The sequence below is a fragment of the Lemur catta genome, chromosome 12, assembly GCF_020740605.2.
Source record: "Lemur catta isolate mLemCat1 chromosome 12, mLemCat1.pri, whole genome shotgun sequence".
Taxonomy (NCBI): domain Eukaryota; kingdom Metazoa; phylum Chordata; class Mammalia; order Primates; family Lemuridae; genus Lemur; species Lemur catta.
This window is the reverse complement of record NC_059139.1, coordinates 50,934,904-50,951,460: the sequence shown is the minus strand read 5'-3', so window position 1 is coordinate 50,951,460 and position 16,557 is coordinate 50,934,904. Positions and strand designations below refer to the sequence as shown.

General features: G+C 34.6%; 1 protein-coding gene across 1 annotated transcript in view; it reads left to right on the top strand.

The window, feature by feature from the left end:
* HOMER1 (homer scaffold protein 1) overlaps positions 1-16,557 on the top strand; it is a 113,360-nt gene that overhangs the window by 87,185 nt on the left and 9,618 nt on the right. The window contains exons 6-8 of the mRNA XM_045566090.1: positions 11,275-11,431; positions 15,329-15,439; positions 16,061-16,141. Of these exons, the coding sequence (XP_045422046.1) occupies positions 11,275-11,431; positions 15,329-15,439; positions 16,061-16,141 (349 nt within the window). The remainder of the gene's footprint in view (positions 1-11,274; positions 11,432-15,328; positions 15,440-16,060; positions 16,142-16,557) is intronic.

Sequence of the window (16,557 nt, the reverse complement as noted above, 5' to 3'; positions counted from 1 at the left end):
CGTAGCTCACTGAAGATTCTTTCAAGATTCTTTATTGACTGTACATATACAGAAGGTACTAACATTTGAGTGTCTATTTTTTGTTTTCTTCAAGGGTATATTTACATAGGCTATTTGCTCCACACAATTACCTTATGAAGGTAGTTGTTATTAATCCTAATTTTATAAATGAGGAAACCGAGACCTAGTGAGGTTAGATAACTTGCCCAAGGCCCGTAACTAGCAAATGACTGGAGCCACAGTCTAAACCAAGTCATGAGACTTCAGCCTGCACATTTAACCAAGTATTTCAACAACTGGTTCTTGCTTAATGTATGTATTTAACAAAACTCTTCACAACTCAAATATTTATAGGCTAAAAAAGGCATATATTATACATTTTGAAGTAATTTGTTTCAGATTAACACATTAACTGCCATGTGAGTTGTGTTTAACTCACACTAGTTTTGGGCCCAGGGCCTCGTGAAACAAAACCTAGGCAAAACCCTGCAGCTTGTTTGTGAAAATCTTACTTGTTGATGTTCTTATTGTTGCAGTTAATATTGACAAATTCTAAAAATGTGGATTAAATGACTAGAGGTCAAAAAGTTTCATTTTTCCTTAAATTTCTCATTAAATTAGAAAAGATTGTTTTGGAAGTTTTTATTCTATTTTCGTAATAAAACACCATGGCCCCAAGGAAAAATATTTTTGTCTAGTGTGGCAGTCAATATGTTAATTTTATACTTCCATAGAAAGTCAGTGGTATTTCACTTTCTTTACCAGAGCTAAGTAAAATTCCATATTTTATCTGATCTGAGATGACTTTGATTATAAGACACTTTATTTTGCATACTACCAAGAAAAAAATATTAAACTATGACTATGATAGCTCTTTTAGACTTACTTGGACATAGATTTTAATATATGCCTCTTTTTTTATATGTGTAATATTTGTAAAATAAATGGTTTAAGGTGTTCTTATAACTCTATCACATTCGGAGTCCAGCTCTTCTGATTGACTTTTTGACTCCATAGTTTATGTCCACAGTTTTCAGCCCGCTATCATCTTTTTGTGCCCTCAGTAACATTGGTGATCCAGTGTTTCTTTAAAAACTACTCCTATGTCTGGGATTTTCTTCCAAGCCAATGTTTGTTTATTAAAAGTGTTGGTACTTAAATTCCATTTCAGTTCTAAACTTGATGTTTCCCAGAATATGACCAAGTGATTTCTAGTTCACTATAGCAACTGGAACTTTATTAGCAAACACGTGTCTTAATGTGTTTGCCCCTAGCCGTCAGTTTCTATATTGTATGTTCATCCAGACATGCCAGGCTATGTGCAAAGATGATGGGTTGTGAATCAGGGAAGGAATTTGAGATGGAAAGTAAGACTTGGGGAATTATCAAGGCATACATTTTTTAAAAAGCTAGGGTCAGAAGCAATGTTTAAAAGTAGGTGTCAACAGAAGTATTAAGAACTGAACAATGTTAACATCTGCTAAGAGGATCCCAAGGAATACTCCGATTAGTAGGTTAATGAGTTGCCAAAATTACAGTAAGCTTTGAGAGAAAAATCCCTTCATATACTAGGTTATTTGCCTGACAGGACCTGAAATCACTACTCATTCAAGTCCTTTTGACAGTAGCTATTATTTATAAACAATATAAGATTACTACTCTGTTTTCATTTAGGAGGTACTTTTTTTCTTTAAAAGGACAACTTAAATTTTATTAAGAAAAATTCAGACCCTAAACTGTTGCAGATATCATTAGTTTCTAAGTAGATCTAGCGTGGTTCTAACAGGCTGGTGTGACAGCACCTAACCAAAAGTGGCACACAAGTAGGTTAAGTCTATGTTGGCTGCTGCTGCATTCACAGCTATGGGATGGGAAGGGAGGAGACAAACCAGCAGGCTGTTGAGTGCTTTCATAGTTAGGAATTTACCTCACTGCTGATCCAGAGAATAATGTTCTCCAAAAAGCCTATTGCCACCTATTTTTAAATCCTCCTTAAAGATTATCTGAATATTTTTCTCAGTTCTACATAATTAACATTCCTAGAAAGTACATGCAAGGGTTACCCTTCTAGAGACTCTGATGACAGGCCCTAGGCCCTGGAGGCATGGGAGAGAGGCAACTTTCTTAGGCTCTGCAAGTGACCCTTCACATACAGCGTTCACTCCACAGGTTAAATAAGTGCATTGCTCACGCAGTAGACTCTTGTTTTGTTATATTGTCTTTTGAAGTACTTTTTCTTCATGATTTTACATAACTAATTTAATAAAGTTTAATACTTTCTCATAGAACTTTGACTTTAAGGAAAAACTGAAATTCCAGTTTAAGGAACCTTACAAATGATGTTTTTGGAGTGTTTTGAACTCCCTCTAGATTTGAGGCCAACAGGAAGCCAGCTGGTCGTTTTCGAAGGGAAACTTACCCAACAAAAGAATAAAGAATTATTTTGCCCTTCTATTTGCATTCAGACATGAGATCATAGTAGTGTTTCAATATATCTTCTGAATCACTGGTATCCCCAGCTAAACAATTTAGTCATTTCTTTGTGAACAATTTACTTAAGGTAAAACTACCAAAATTGTAAACTGTAGAAAAAAAAGGACCAAATTAGCAGCCAGAGAACCCCAACATTTTTAAACAAGTATTCCTGAAATGTAAGATGCTAACTTAAAATCTGGGTGTCAGAATTAATCCCAAGGTATTCCTGCTAAAAATCAGCGTAATGGGGGTTAGGGGGGAAATGTGATATCTTAGATTTGGAGATTAAAGAAAGGAATGTTTTTCAAAATTAATGTGCAGAGTATGGGGGTGTGTGAAGATTGAACAAACATCTGAGCTCACATGTAGAACTTCCTTCAGGATACCCTTTGGAATTTATTATAAGTTGAAATTGTATAGGGTATTCTAACAGAAGTATTTATATGCTTGATGAAAGGAATATATGAAGAAGCTACAAAGAAAACAGGGAAGATTGGCAAACACCAAAAACACTTTATTTCCTAAGTTGTATTTCACACTGCTCTAGAAAGATGGATTATTAAAGGAGCAGCTCATAAAGTAGATGAAGCAAGAATGTTCTCTGAAAGATTCAAATTTACCAACACACATAAAATTTTGGTTGATATTACAAAATAGCCTCAAAAGTACATATTTATTTACTTTGGGATCAAGTATAAGAAAATGTAGAAATATAAAAATTTAGCATTAAACTGCTCTACTGTAGTACTCATTTCAGGAATATTAAGTCTCAGAGGGTATAGTTTATTGTACTTTTGTATACTATGCATAAAGGTATCTCTTATGAAAATTTACTTCAATTCTTATTTTCTTAAGTGCAATCAGCACTACTTTGGGCTCTGCAGAGTCAAGTAGAAAAAATGGTTAATGAGAGTTCGTTAGACAGTTTATCTGGGGCCAGATCACACTTGTTCATATATTAGAGACTCAAGACATGTTCATGGAAATGAAGTAAACAAGTTGTAGTGTATTAAGACTTTGTGCTCTTCATCTTTTTCTTTCCCTTTCCAGAGGCCTTGCTTCAATCTCTTACTGCCCCAAACCACTTTTTTATTATGCCTTGTCAGTGACCCACTCCTTTCTGCATGTCCTTGCTTCTTTAATCCTACTTCTCCCATCTACTACTTCTCACTATCTCTAGTTGCACATTTACCTCTTTTTTTTTTTTTTAACTCTCATTTTATGGTCCAGCCATTCTGCTTCCTGCCTGCCCAGTCTTTCCCCGTACCAACAAATACAGACATAAATGGAGTAGTTTAGAGACCATTCTACCCAGTCTAAGGCCTGACTTTCCAACTCTTCTGATTATTTGTAATTCTACAGTCACAGAAAGAACATCGAAGAGTGCTTACAAAGCTTTTTTTGTTCTTTTAGTAGTATATTTTTTAATTGAAGCATAATTTGCATACAGTAAGATTCACCCTTTCTAGTGTGCAGTTTTATGAATTTTGACAAATTTGTGCAGTTGTGTAGCCGCCAACGTGATCAAGGTAAAAGAAAGTTCTCTCATTCCAAAAAATTATCTTGTGCTCTTCTATAGTCAGCTCCTCTCCTTACTCCCATTCCCTGGGAACCACTGATTTATTTTTTACTGTTTCCATGTCATATAAAGGAAATCATACATTGTGTAGCCTTTTTTTTTTAGTTGTGGTAAATATGCATAACATAAAATTTGCCATCTTAACTATTTTTAGTGTACAATTCAGTAGTGATAAGTGCATTTACATGTGCATTATCATCATGCAGTGGTTTCCTTTTATGCCTCGTTTGAGTTTTTTTTAATCATAAAAGGGTATTGAAGTTTTGTCAGATGCTTTTTCTGCCTCAGTTAAGATGATTATGTGTTTTTTTCCTTCATTCTGTTACTGTGTAAATTGCCTTGATTTTTGTATGTTGAACCATCTTTGCGTTCTAGGATCTCTTCATATTTTTAATAGTGTTATTCAAGGAAAAGGTTTTAATTTTATGAAGTCCCTTTTATCAATTTCTTAAATTTTCCATGCTTTTGGTACTGTATCTAAGAAATCCTTGCTTAACCCAAGGTCACAAAGGTTTTCTTCTAGAAGTTTTATAGTTTTAGCTAATTTTTGTATAGGATATGAGATACGGGTTGAGATTTATTTATTTTTGTATGTGGCTATCCAGTTGTTTGAGCAACATTTGTTTAAAAAACTTATTTCTCCTTTGAATTGCCTTTTATAAAATTATCTTGATTTTAATAATTTCCAGATACTTTCATCTCTTTGTGTAGACCCACATTTCTGTTAGGGATCATACTCCTTCATTTGAAGAACTTCCTTTAATAGTTCTTATAGTGTGTGTCTACTGATAATGAATTCTCTGAGCTCTTGTTTGTCTGAAAAACTCTGTATTTCACCTTTATTTTCAAGGATATTTTCCCAGTATATAGAATTCTGGGTTGAGAATTGTTTTATTTTAATACTGTCACTCCATTGTCTTCTGGATTGCATAGTTAGTGATGACAAGCCTACTTATACAATAGTCCCCCTTAACCATGGGAGATATGTTCCAAGACCAGTGGATGTCTGAAATTGTGAATAATAATGAATCCTATATATATATACACTATGTTTTTTCCTATGCATACACACCTGCGATAAATTTTAATTTATAAAGTAGGCACAGATTAACAATAATAACTAATAATAAAGTAGAACAATGATAACAATATACCATAATTATGTATAATTAGTTACCTGAATGTGGTCTTTCTCTCCCTCTCAAAATAGCTTATTTTAATGTATTAATGGTATTTTCAGACTGTGGTTGACTGCAGGTAACTGAAACCACAGAAAGCAAAACCATGCAGTAGGGGGGACTACTGTAATTGTTATTATTGTTCCTCTGTATTTAATGTTTTTGTGCTTTTGGGATCTGTGGTTTCATTTCTTTTATTTTTATTTTTTGAAGATACTCAGCCTTTATGTCTTCAAATATGTCTTCTGCCTTCTTCTCCTTCTGTGATTCCAATTATACATGTTAGACAGTTTAATATGGCCCTTTATGTCTTGGATACTGTTTCTTTTTTCTCTTTGTGTTTCAGTCTGGCTAATTTCTATTCATCTGTTTTCATGTTCACTGACTTTTTATGAAGCTATATCAATTTCACTGAGTCTGCCAAAAGTATCCTTCATCTTTATAATCATGTTCTTTATTTCTAACATTTCCATTTGATTCTTATAGTTTCTATTGCTCTACTAAAATTCATAATCTGAGCAAGCATGATGTCCTCCTTTTCCGTTAAAGCCTTTAACATGGCTGTCTTACTTCTTTGTTTCATATATCCAACATCAAGTTCATCTGAGTATGATTCTGTTGATTGCTTTCTCTGTTGGTAGTGAGGGGGGTTTTTTCGTGCTTTTTCGTACATCCTGTAATTTGCTGAATGTCAAATGTTGTGTGTAGGACAGTAATGGTAATAATATTTCCTCCTAGAAATGGGCATGATTCTTCTTCTGCTAGGTTATTAGTATGGGACTTAACTCAGTCTACTGAGGGGTTGAACTGGATTTGGATTTTGTTGTTGCTGTGGTTACCATGAGTATATCATAGCCTTCACATTACTTTGTGCTTAGGGTTGGGGCTGGGTTGCTAGAGTATTTTTCTTGCTGTTCCACACTCATCTTTTGGTCTTTCTTATGTGTGTGCTCCTCAGAGGAGATCTGTCTCTAGAGTTTTGACCTCCCACAGTGGAAGGCTGCTATCAGCTTGGTGATAGAGGATAGAATGACATTCTCTGTTGTCTTTGTCCAGCCTGTCTTAGGTAAGCCCTGTGTCCCAGTGTCTCAGGAGTAGGGCTTTCTCAGTCATCCCACCCCTCTCCCAGTAGCAGGTAAATTCAGCCTTGTGTATTTGAGAGTTTTGTGTAGGATTTTCCTGCCTTTCTCCCAGAGGTTAGAGACCTCTGAGTCCAGAACTATGTTCCTCCCACAGAGTTACAGAGTTTTATTCTCTTCGTCCCCAGCCATAACAGGTCTTCAGCTGTGTCCAGTGAAGTGGGGAATGACAGAATTGGGGGGTACTCTTCTCCCAGTGGCTTAAGGTTTTTGTCCCATGGAAGAGAAGGGTCCTGGCCAGGCATTATGACTTTCCCCCAGTGGTGGCCTCTCCCTTTATCCAGGATCCTTTCTCTAGTCTCCCTCCCCGCCTCTAGTCTTTCTCCTGAGTACCTGATAGAAGTCAGTGGTAAGGAGCCTGCAAGAGGTTACCAACACCCCTCTATCTGTGGCTCCCAGGAGTCTTAGAAATGCTTTTGTTAGCCATCTTGCTCACAAATAAATACAATTCCAAATATGAAATCGTGATATTACCTTCTTGATACAGGTAAAAAATACATGTTACACTTACCTAGATTTTACCATTAATCTATACTATATTTCATTTTAAGATTTTACTAGGTTTGTATCTTAAACTTGAGCCTCCTTGAGTCTAAATATCAACCAAATATTAAAATACTGGAAAATCCTAGAATGAATTTGAAGAATGTGCTAACCTACTTTAAACATATACTTCAACAACTGAATCTTTTAAAATAATTGATGGGGTATTATAACTACCTGGACTGATCATATAAAAAGTATTCCTGCCAATCAGCATTAATTTTTAAATTACACCAAAACAAAGCATCTTATTCAGGAATAATAACCTTTTCTTAAACAGGTTCTTTGTATATTCTTCAAGTCCCAAATCTACTGTTTTATACATGAAATTCCTATTATCTTATATGGATCCAGGATAAGTTTAAATTGGAAGTCAAGCTGGGTGTGGTGGCTGCAATCCCAGCACTTTGGGAGGTCAAGGCAGGATGATTGCTTGAGGCCAGTATTTTGAAACCAGCCTGGGCAACATAGCAAGACCTCATCGCTACAAAAAATTTAAAAAATAGCCAGGCGTGGTAGAGTGCACCTGTAGTCTGAGGCAGGACAATCCCTTGAGCTCAGAAGTTTGAGACTGCAGTGAGCTGTGATAACACACTACACTCCAGCCTGGGCAGCAGAGTGAGACCCTGTTTCTAAAAAATAAATAAAATAAAATAAAGTAGAAGTCAAGAAACTGCATATGATTTTACTACCCAAGACTACTGTGAAGTCCCATCCTTAATGTGGGGTCCAAAATATTTATGTTTAAAATTTTTATTAGTGTTGAAAAGTTAATTAAGATTTCAGTATATTACAAAATTTACTACTCATTATTAATCTTTGATTGGTTTTATGCTTATTTCATAATGAGTACCTTTTACTTTAATGAATACGTTCATTTTTCATTTAGTCAGTGCATGGGTAAACATGCACAGATTGGCAAGCACCAGGCTGTACTGGAAAGTAAGTAGAAGGATGAGTGGTGTAACTGGAAATACTTGTTGGGGAAGACCTGAATCGGTGAAAGAAAAAAATGCAATCTTATAAACAGATTCTGAATATAGAAAATTTAGGCAAAAATTCATAGAAAGGAAAATAATAATCTGATTGGGAGGAAGAGATCATCACAGAAAAGCCAGTTTGACTAGAACAGGAAATACAATCTATTTGCTTCCATCCAGGAAGATAGAGCAGATTGATAGGATACGTAGTGTGGATTTAAAAAAAAATTATTTGTGTTAGCTTGTTTGGGTTGTCCTGAAAAATGCTGCAGACTGGGTGACTTAACAGAAATTTATTTTCTCACAGTTCTGGAGGCTAGAAGTCTGAGATCAAAGTATCTGTAGGGTTGTTTCTTCTGAAGCCTCTCTCCTTGACTTCTAGATGACTGTCTTCTCCTTGTGGGTTCATGTGTCTGTGTCTCCTTTTATAAGGACATCTGTCTTACTGGATTAGGGCCCACCCTAATGACCTCATTAAACCCTGTTACCTCTTTAAAGACCCTGTCTCCAAATATAATCATACTGCGAGGTACTGGGGGCTAAGACTTCAACATACGGATTTTGGGGAGACACAAGTCAGCCCATAACACACAGCATTGGAAAGTTGGTAACAGGAGGGATTGCTTGAGCCTTGGAGTTCGAGGCTGCAGGGAGCTAAGGTTGTGCCACTGTACTCCAGCCCAGGCAACAGAGTGAGACCACTGTTTCTTTAAAAAAAAGAAAGTAAGAAATGTAGATCTAGGACAGCACTGTCCAAAACTTTGTTGTGATGAAATATTTTATATCTCTGCTGTCCAGCATAGTAGCCACCAGTTGTGTGTGGCTATTGAGTGCATGAAATGTGCCAAATGGGACTGAGAATCTGGATTTTTAACTTTATTTAATTTTGAGCTGTTTAAATGTAAATGGCCACATGCTAACATTTGGAAGATGTAGATCTTGACTAATCTCTTTATTTGACATATGAAGAACTGAGGATCAAAGTAGTTGAGAGATGGGTCCAAGATCATACAGATAATTATTGAAATAATTGTGAAGTAGGCTGAGTTCTTGAATTCTTAATGTATTTAGTTACCTATAGACTATAAAATTAAACCTAGAGAAATATCATATAAAAATACCTTCATTTTTGTTCTTTCTCCTGCTACAAAGACGTGTGGTAATTCATCTTACTTTATAATTGTATGATATTGACAAATGGATTTTAGAAATAAATATTCAAAATCATTTTTCTTCTCTTTAATTTTTAAAGGGTTTTGCTATTTGCACATAGCAAGTGTTTAAATTAGCTCATACGACTTCAGTTGTCAGATTGAAGAGTCCATTTAAATAAAACTCATCTCTTCCGAGGACAAACTGATAGGTGGTTTTTTTTAAAAAAAACTCTGTAATTCAATTAGAGCAGGTGAATTGGTACATGCTTTACTCAGAAGATCTGAATCTGAAAAATCATTTCACAAAGGAAGAACTTAAAAAGATCTTGCTTTTTGAGGATAGAAATGGATTGTTAAATTAATAGCTTAGCTTATTGTTTGATTCTGTCCTTTTATGTTTTGTTGAGATTTTCTTAGTAAACTTTAGGAATATTTTTAACTTTTCATTTTAAACTAATTTTAGACTTACAGAAGAGTTGTAAAAACTGTACAGAGAGTCCCCATATACCCTTCACCCAGCTTCCCTTAATGTTAACATCTTGCATAACCATTGTATAATTTATCAAACTCAGGAAATTAGCATTGATACAATATTACTAACTAAACTATAGTTTTCTCCAACGTCCCTTTTCTGTTCTAGGAACCTATCCAGGATCCCACCTTGCATTTAATTATTATTTCTTCTTTGTTTCCTTCACTCTGTTCTTTAAGTCTTTTTTTCATTTTCTTCTCACTTTTGAAAAATTTCTATTATTTTGCAAAGTATCTCTCAATTTCTCATTATTTGACTGAAGTTAAGCATTTTTGGCAAAAATACCACAGAAACAATCTTGTGTTCTTCTCCATGCATAATATCTGGGAGTTCATGATGCTGGTATATCTTATTACTAGTGATGAGTTTTAGAATGTTGATGATGGAAACTATGATTTTTTTTATATAATATATATTAAAGTTAATGTAAAATACCAATCCATCAAAGCATTTGCTTTGTGATGCCAATTTATCAAACACAAAAACAGTAATTGAAGTCGGGTATAAGTATCACTAGTTAGTTATGGGATTAAGTTAGTAAAAGTTTACTAATAGAAATAAGCTGTTCAGTAATGAGAAATAAAAACAAGTTTTTTCTTTCAAATGAGGCAAGTCTTCATTAGAAAGTTAAGAAAGGAATTCTCAAAAGAGAGTTCTTCCCAGCTAATAGAATTGTCTTTGTAATAGAAAATTGTCTTAGCTGAGGTACTTAACTCTAGGTAAATTATCAAGTAGAGCATTAAATGAGGAAAAAGGTGATTGCTTTAGTCTTCTTATGTATGTGACATTGGAATTATATCAGAAATCATCATTAGAACCAATTTCTAAGTGTAGCCTATCATATGAAATCAATTTATTGCAGCAAATTTTTGTATTTTTGGGATTTTAAAATTCTGAATAAGATTAAATAAATTGACAAAATTTCAAAAGAAATACTGCATTACATGTGTCAAACCTTATTGATGTTTAAGCATCCTCATTTGTTTCATTAAGGAATGAAATTTGAGCTGGGTGTGATGCATCACTCCTGTAATCCTGGCACTTTGGGAGGCCAAGGCAGGAGGATCACTTGAGCCCAGAAGTTTCAGGCCAGCCCCATCTCTTAAAAAAAAAAAAAAAAAACCTTCTTTTAATTAACCAGGAGCCATGGCATGCACCTATATGTAGTCCGAGCTACTCTGGAGGCTGAGGCAGGAGGCTCGCTTGAGCCCAGGAGTTCAAGGCTGTAGTGAGCTATGGTTGTGCCACTGCATTCCAGCTGGGCAACAGAGCCAGATCCTGTCTCTAAAAAAATTTTTTTTAGATTTTAAAAATAATGAAGTTGTACTTTAGGCTTGGACATTCTTAAAAATATATCATTATTAGGTTTTGTTTATAGATGTTTTCAGGATATAATGTTTATTCCTCCAAAGAGAATGGGAAGAAACTCTTTCATAGATTCCTGTCTCTGTCACAATGAAGGTGGGAACTATCCCACGTTAAGCCTAGTACTTTGGTACTTTTTATATTTCTTCACTTGCCAAATTTTCTTCACTAGGAACATTTCAGTAAAGCATTTGTGTTTTTGTTATTTTGGGGTTGTCTTTGAAAACATCCTTAGACTATAAACCCTATAATAAAACTGAATATTTCTGTCCCTTCAAAGTAACAATATACAGTGTAATGGATAGAATTTTCTTTTTGTTTTATTTTAGTGCAGCAATCAGCAAACACTGGGAGGCTGAACTGGCTACCCTTAAAGGAAATAATGCCAAACTCACTGCAGCTCTGTTGGAGTCCACTGCCAATGTGAAACAATGGAAACAGCAACTTGCTGCATATCAAGAGGAAGCAGAACGTCTGCACAAGCGGGTAATTTCAGGGCTGCTGTCCAGAGGGATTTAGGGCTAACAGGCTTTCTTGATCAGAGGAAATTTGCATATAGATCAGCACAGAGACATCTTCTAGGGTTATTTGTTGGTTTTCAAAATGTATATGTGGGTTGTATTACATGGATTTGTTTAGTTAAGAAAAATATTTTCCACATTTAAAAGGAAGAATATAGTCAGCTATTGAAGTCAAAAGACCTGATTGCAGATTCCACTTTGCCAGTTATTAGCAGTATGACCTTTAATAAGTTATTTGCCTCTTTCAACTCTGTATTCTCATTTATAAAATAGGAGTAATATATTCTCTACAGTTCCTGTGAAAATTGAGATCCTTAATTGACATGTAGTTGCATTGAGTCGAATATACATATTCTGTACAATTCCTGTGAAAATTGTGGCATGTAGTTGCACTGACTCATTGAGTTGCAATGAATTAATGAGCTGCTTTTATTATTTTACTTATTGTTTTTGAAAGAAGGAACAATTTAAAAATACAGGTAGAAAATTCCTTATAAAAGTTAGTAATATTAGCCAAGGCATGGTGGCTCATACCTGTTATCCTTGCACTTTGGGAGGCCAAGGTGGCAGGACTGCTTAAGGCCAGGAGTTTGAGACCAACCTGAGCAAGATAGCAAGACCCCATCTGTACAAAAAATAGAAAAATTAGATAGGCATGGTGGTACACGCCTATAGTCCCAGCTACTCAGGAGGCTAAGGCAGAAGGATTGCTTGAGCCCAGGAATTTGAGGTTGCAATGAACTATGATGACACCATTGCACTCTAGCTCATGCAACAGAATGAGACCTTGTCTCAAAAAAAAAAAAAAATTTAAAAAGTAATATTAGAGATTTGGGACAGAAAAAGAAAACTAGAAATCCCAATGTCATTAATATCAGAAGCCCAAACAATTACTTCTAAAGAATTTTTTTAATTCAAAGCATAGAAATACATTTACCCAACAGGAAGCAGATGCCACTAATTTCTCTTTTTAAAAAAGATGCCAAAGAGATGAACTCCATGGACAATAGGGTATAGGCTTAGTAACAAAGCACAATTTCAGGTAATAGGACCAGGATCACACGAGAAATAAGATAGAAATGGAATAGAAACAGGGAGGAAAAGTTAGAAACCTGAGTAAATATCATTCTATCTTATGTATAAAAATTAACATATAAAATTTAAAAAAGAACAAAAAAACAAAAAATTAACTTATGAAGGGGCAGCAGGGTAAGGAGAGTTGTTTAATGGGTGTGGACTCTCTGTTTTGCAAGATAAAAGAGTTCTAGAGATCTGTTTCACAACGCTCAATATACTTAACACTACGAAACTGTATACTTAAAGACGATTAGGATGATAAGTTTAGTTATATGTTTTTACCACAACAAAAAACCAAACCTTCTGATGCTGAGCACTAAAAAAAAAAAAAAAAAAAAAACTAACATGATAATTAAGTCATAGCCAATAAATATCCATTAAGCAGCTATCATGTCTCCTTATTATATAATCTTCCTTTAAGGAATTTTTGCTCTATATAGTCAATTGAATATCAAAGAATTTAAGAAAAGAAAGAAACAGAATCTTTGTATTTACTTACATATTTATAATTTCCAATGTTCTTTCCTTCCTATAGATCTGAATTTCCATCAGGTATAATTTCCCTTCAGCCTGAATAACTTCCTATGGCATTTTTTGTGCTACAAGTATACTGGCAACAAATTATTTCAGCTTTCATTTAGACAGACTTTTGTCTTGACTATAAGTTACATTTTCCTATTTTTTCATATGTCTAGTCCTTTTTGATTGTGTATTGGATTTTGTAAATGAAATATAGAGACAGATTCTTTTATCTTTGAATAGTGTTGATTTTTTTGTTTTAGCAGGCAGTTAAATTACTTGTGGATTACCTTGAATTTGTAGAATCGTGGACTTTACCCTTTGTTGGGGTTGGTTTATTTCAATTTTGCTCTAATCCTAGGCTAAATCGCTTAGTCCTAGGAAATCTTTATCTCTAAGACAGAATCCTGAAGTTTCACTGGTAAGCTTGAGGTGTTTACCAAAGCCCTCTATCGGCCGGACTAGAACTTCAAACTGTCTTTTCTGTGGTGAGTACCACCACAGCTTAGTTCTTTCTGCTTTTTTTCCACTCCTTCTAGCTGTTCAACTGTTCTAAAGAGTGTCAAAATCCTCAAGCTCCTCAGAGAAATAAGACTATGGTTTCTGCTTGAGTTCAGTGGAGCAGTACGGACATACTGCAGAGTGCCTTCAGGCAAAAAGATGTGTTGTAAATGAATATTTCACTCAAAGTGACCCCTTTCTTTCAGCCTTTGGACCAATTTGATTACCCATCACAGGCTTTAAACAGTTGATTTTTACATTTTGCCCACAGTTTGTTATCTATGTGAAAGTTATTCCAATAAAAACTACTCTCTTGTTATCAGAACTGGAACTCCCCTTAAGGAATTTATTATATAACCAGACAACGAAACCTAATATATATTAAGTAATAAGGAAATAATTTCCAAGATTTTTGAACAGATGCTCAGTTTTATAAACCAGAGGATAGAAGAGCCTTGAGGGCTTGAGCAGATAAGTAAAGGCTTTCTGGAGAAAGTGTGTGCTGAGCTAGGAGTTGAGGGTTTGGTAGGATCTGAATGGTTTTCAGAGGGAAGTGGGGACAGTCTAGTATAAGATGGGCGTGAATATGGTTTGTTCTTTGCCTGCTTGTAATTGGAAGTACACACTGGGTATCTTGGGCAATGAGGATAGTGAAGTAGGTTGGGGCCGGTGCATGGAGGAGCTGAGAGTTTAGATTTGATATTGTAAAAAAGATGAGTCACTGAAAGGCTTTGAGTGGGGGAGTCACACAGTAGAAGATGAATCTGTTAGCAGTTTGCAGAATTGATTAAAAATAGACAAAAGTTCTAATTAAGTCCATTGGGAGGCCATTGTTTTTGTTCAGGCCTGGGTGATAAGGGTCTGTACAAGGCCCTAATAAGTACGTAATAGAAAGGAAGAAAATGATGAGAGTAGAGTAACAGAGTGTAGAGAGTAATTAGATATGTGGAAAAGGTGAGGGAGAGGGATTTACTCTGTTTCCTTAATAGTCTAGAATTTACTTTATTCTAGTCAACCAAAATTTATGAGAGCCTGATGTGTGTAAAGAGCTGTGAGGGCTATGATGGCAGGGGTGTGGGTGGGGGTGTATTTATGTTTACTTCTGCCTATTTTGACTCGATTTTTGGATGGTATAACTTTAAGGAAAAATACCCTTCTCTGTTCTCTAAAAAAATATCAAGTGCTCATTAAAAGTTACGTTGCTATTTGGGCCCTCAGTAAATTCTTATTGACTAAAATGTTATCTTATCCATAAGAGGCACTACTAATGTGAAGTCATTCTCGTATCAAATGATTTTAGTTGTATTTTAAGCCTGTCTTTTCTTCCAGATTCCCTTACATTTTGGAAATGTATTTGAAAAATTCTCACTTTTGCAAGGCCAGTTTTCAGAACCCATATTTAATTTGAAGGCTACAGATGGAGGGCAGATGGCCATATCTGATCTTGAATATGTTTTCAGAAGAAATTTTTAAAGACTTTCACTATAGCGATTATCTACTGTTATTAATCACTTAATTTAAGCTTTCCTAATGTTTTTATGACCAAGCCATATAAATAATTATGTCTTTTGGTCTTTTTCCCTTGTCCTAAAGTTATATCTTTAAAGAATCTATTCTTTCCACCCTGAGTATCTTAATATTTCTCAAAATTTATTTTCATATATTGATTCTGAATTCATTTTTCACTTATTGGGGGCTTATGTCTTCAATAAGAAATGCTTTGAAATTGTCATTTAATTTAACCTGTGTTCTCATTTAATTTTAGGTGACTGAGCTTGAATGTGTTAGTAGCCAAGCAAATGCAGTACATACCCATAAGACAGAATTAAATCAGACAATCCAAGAACTGGAAGAGACACTCAAAGTGAAGGAAGAGGTATTTGCTACTTTTCACTTATCTGTAGTCTAACATATGTTTATAAAATATTAGAGTCTGTGTCAAATTTAAAGGTATTTGATGGAATAAGGTTGTGGCCTTTTTTTTTTAGGATGAAATTTTTCTTGAGTCATATTAAGCTTGTTCATATTTTCCCCATGTTTATTTCTGTTGTTATGAATTATGATGAGGCAGTCAGACTGAGATACTGCCTGTTACCTTCTGTATGAGAGTTGCATTTATACAATCAACGGAAAACCATTAGAGGTTAAATGACTTTTATAAGCTGTTGCTTTCTTTGGTTTCCAGTCAAAAGGTTTAATATCCTAGGAAAGAATTATATCCACAAAGCTTTAAACATTAAAATGTTCAGATTGTTGTTTCTAAGCAGTGCCATATGAAAGATACCAAGTTTAGACTTGTTTGTTGCTTAAGATTATTCTGTTCTAGACAACATACCTATAAAGATGAGTTCATCCCTGTAAAAGTCAGTATAAAGGAATTTTTTTAAGTCATCTTTTTCAAAGAACTGGGACAATAATTTCAGGGAAAAATAAGGCCTTCCCTTTCCTTGATTTAGTTTTAATGTTGTTGTTAAAGACATTACTCTACCTTTTCTAGGAAATAGAAAGATTAAAACAAGAAATTGATAATGCCAGAGAACTACAAGAGCAGAGGGACTCTTTGACCCAGAAACTACAGGTGAGCTATACTAATTTTTTTTTATTCATATCTGCATAGAAAGACATTTTTTCAGAAAGTAATGACCGTTTTTCTAAGATTCTATTTTATAGGTTTTGGTCATTTTTCTTTTCTAGGACTTCTGATTCATGCCTCATCTTTGATTTTTTAAAAACTACTTGATAACTTATCTAGGTAGCTTATAATCATCATAGATGGTCATTTGTAAGTTAAAAATTTTTAGTAAATTATTTTGGAAAATTTTTTTTAACATGAAAAATAGCCCTGGTTTAATGAAAATTTCTCAAATGGATTTCATTCAGTTTAGGAACTCTGCTCATTTTTTTTACAATGAACTAATGTATGAATTACAGCAATAGTTGTGCCCTAAAAGAACACAAGTTAGTGCTCCTTTTCTTTCTTCAGTCCAATTCATT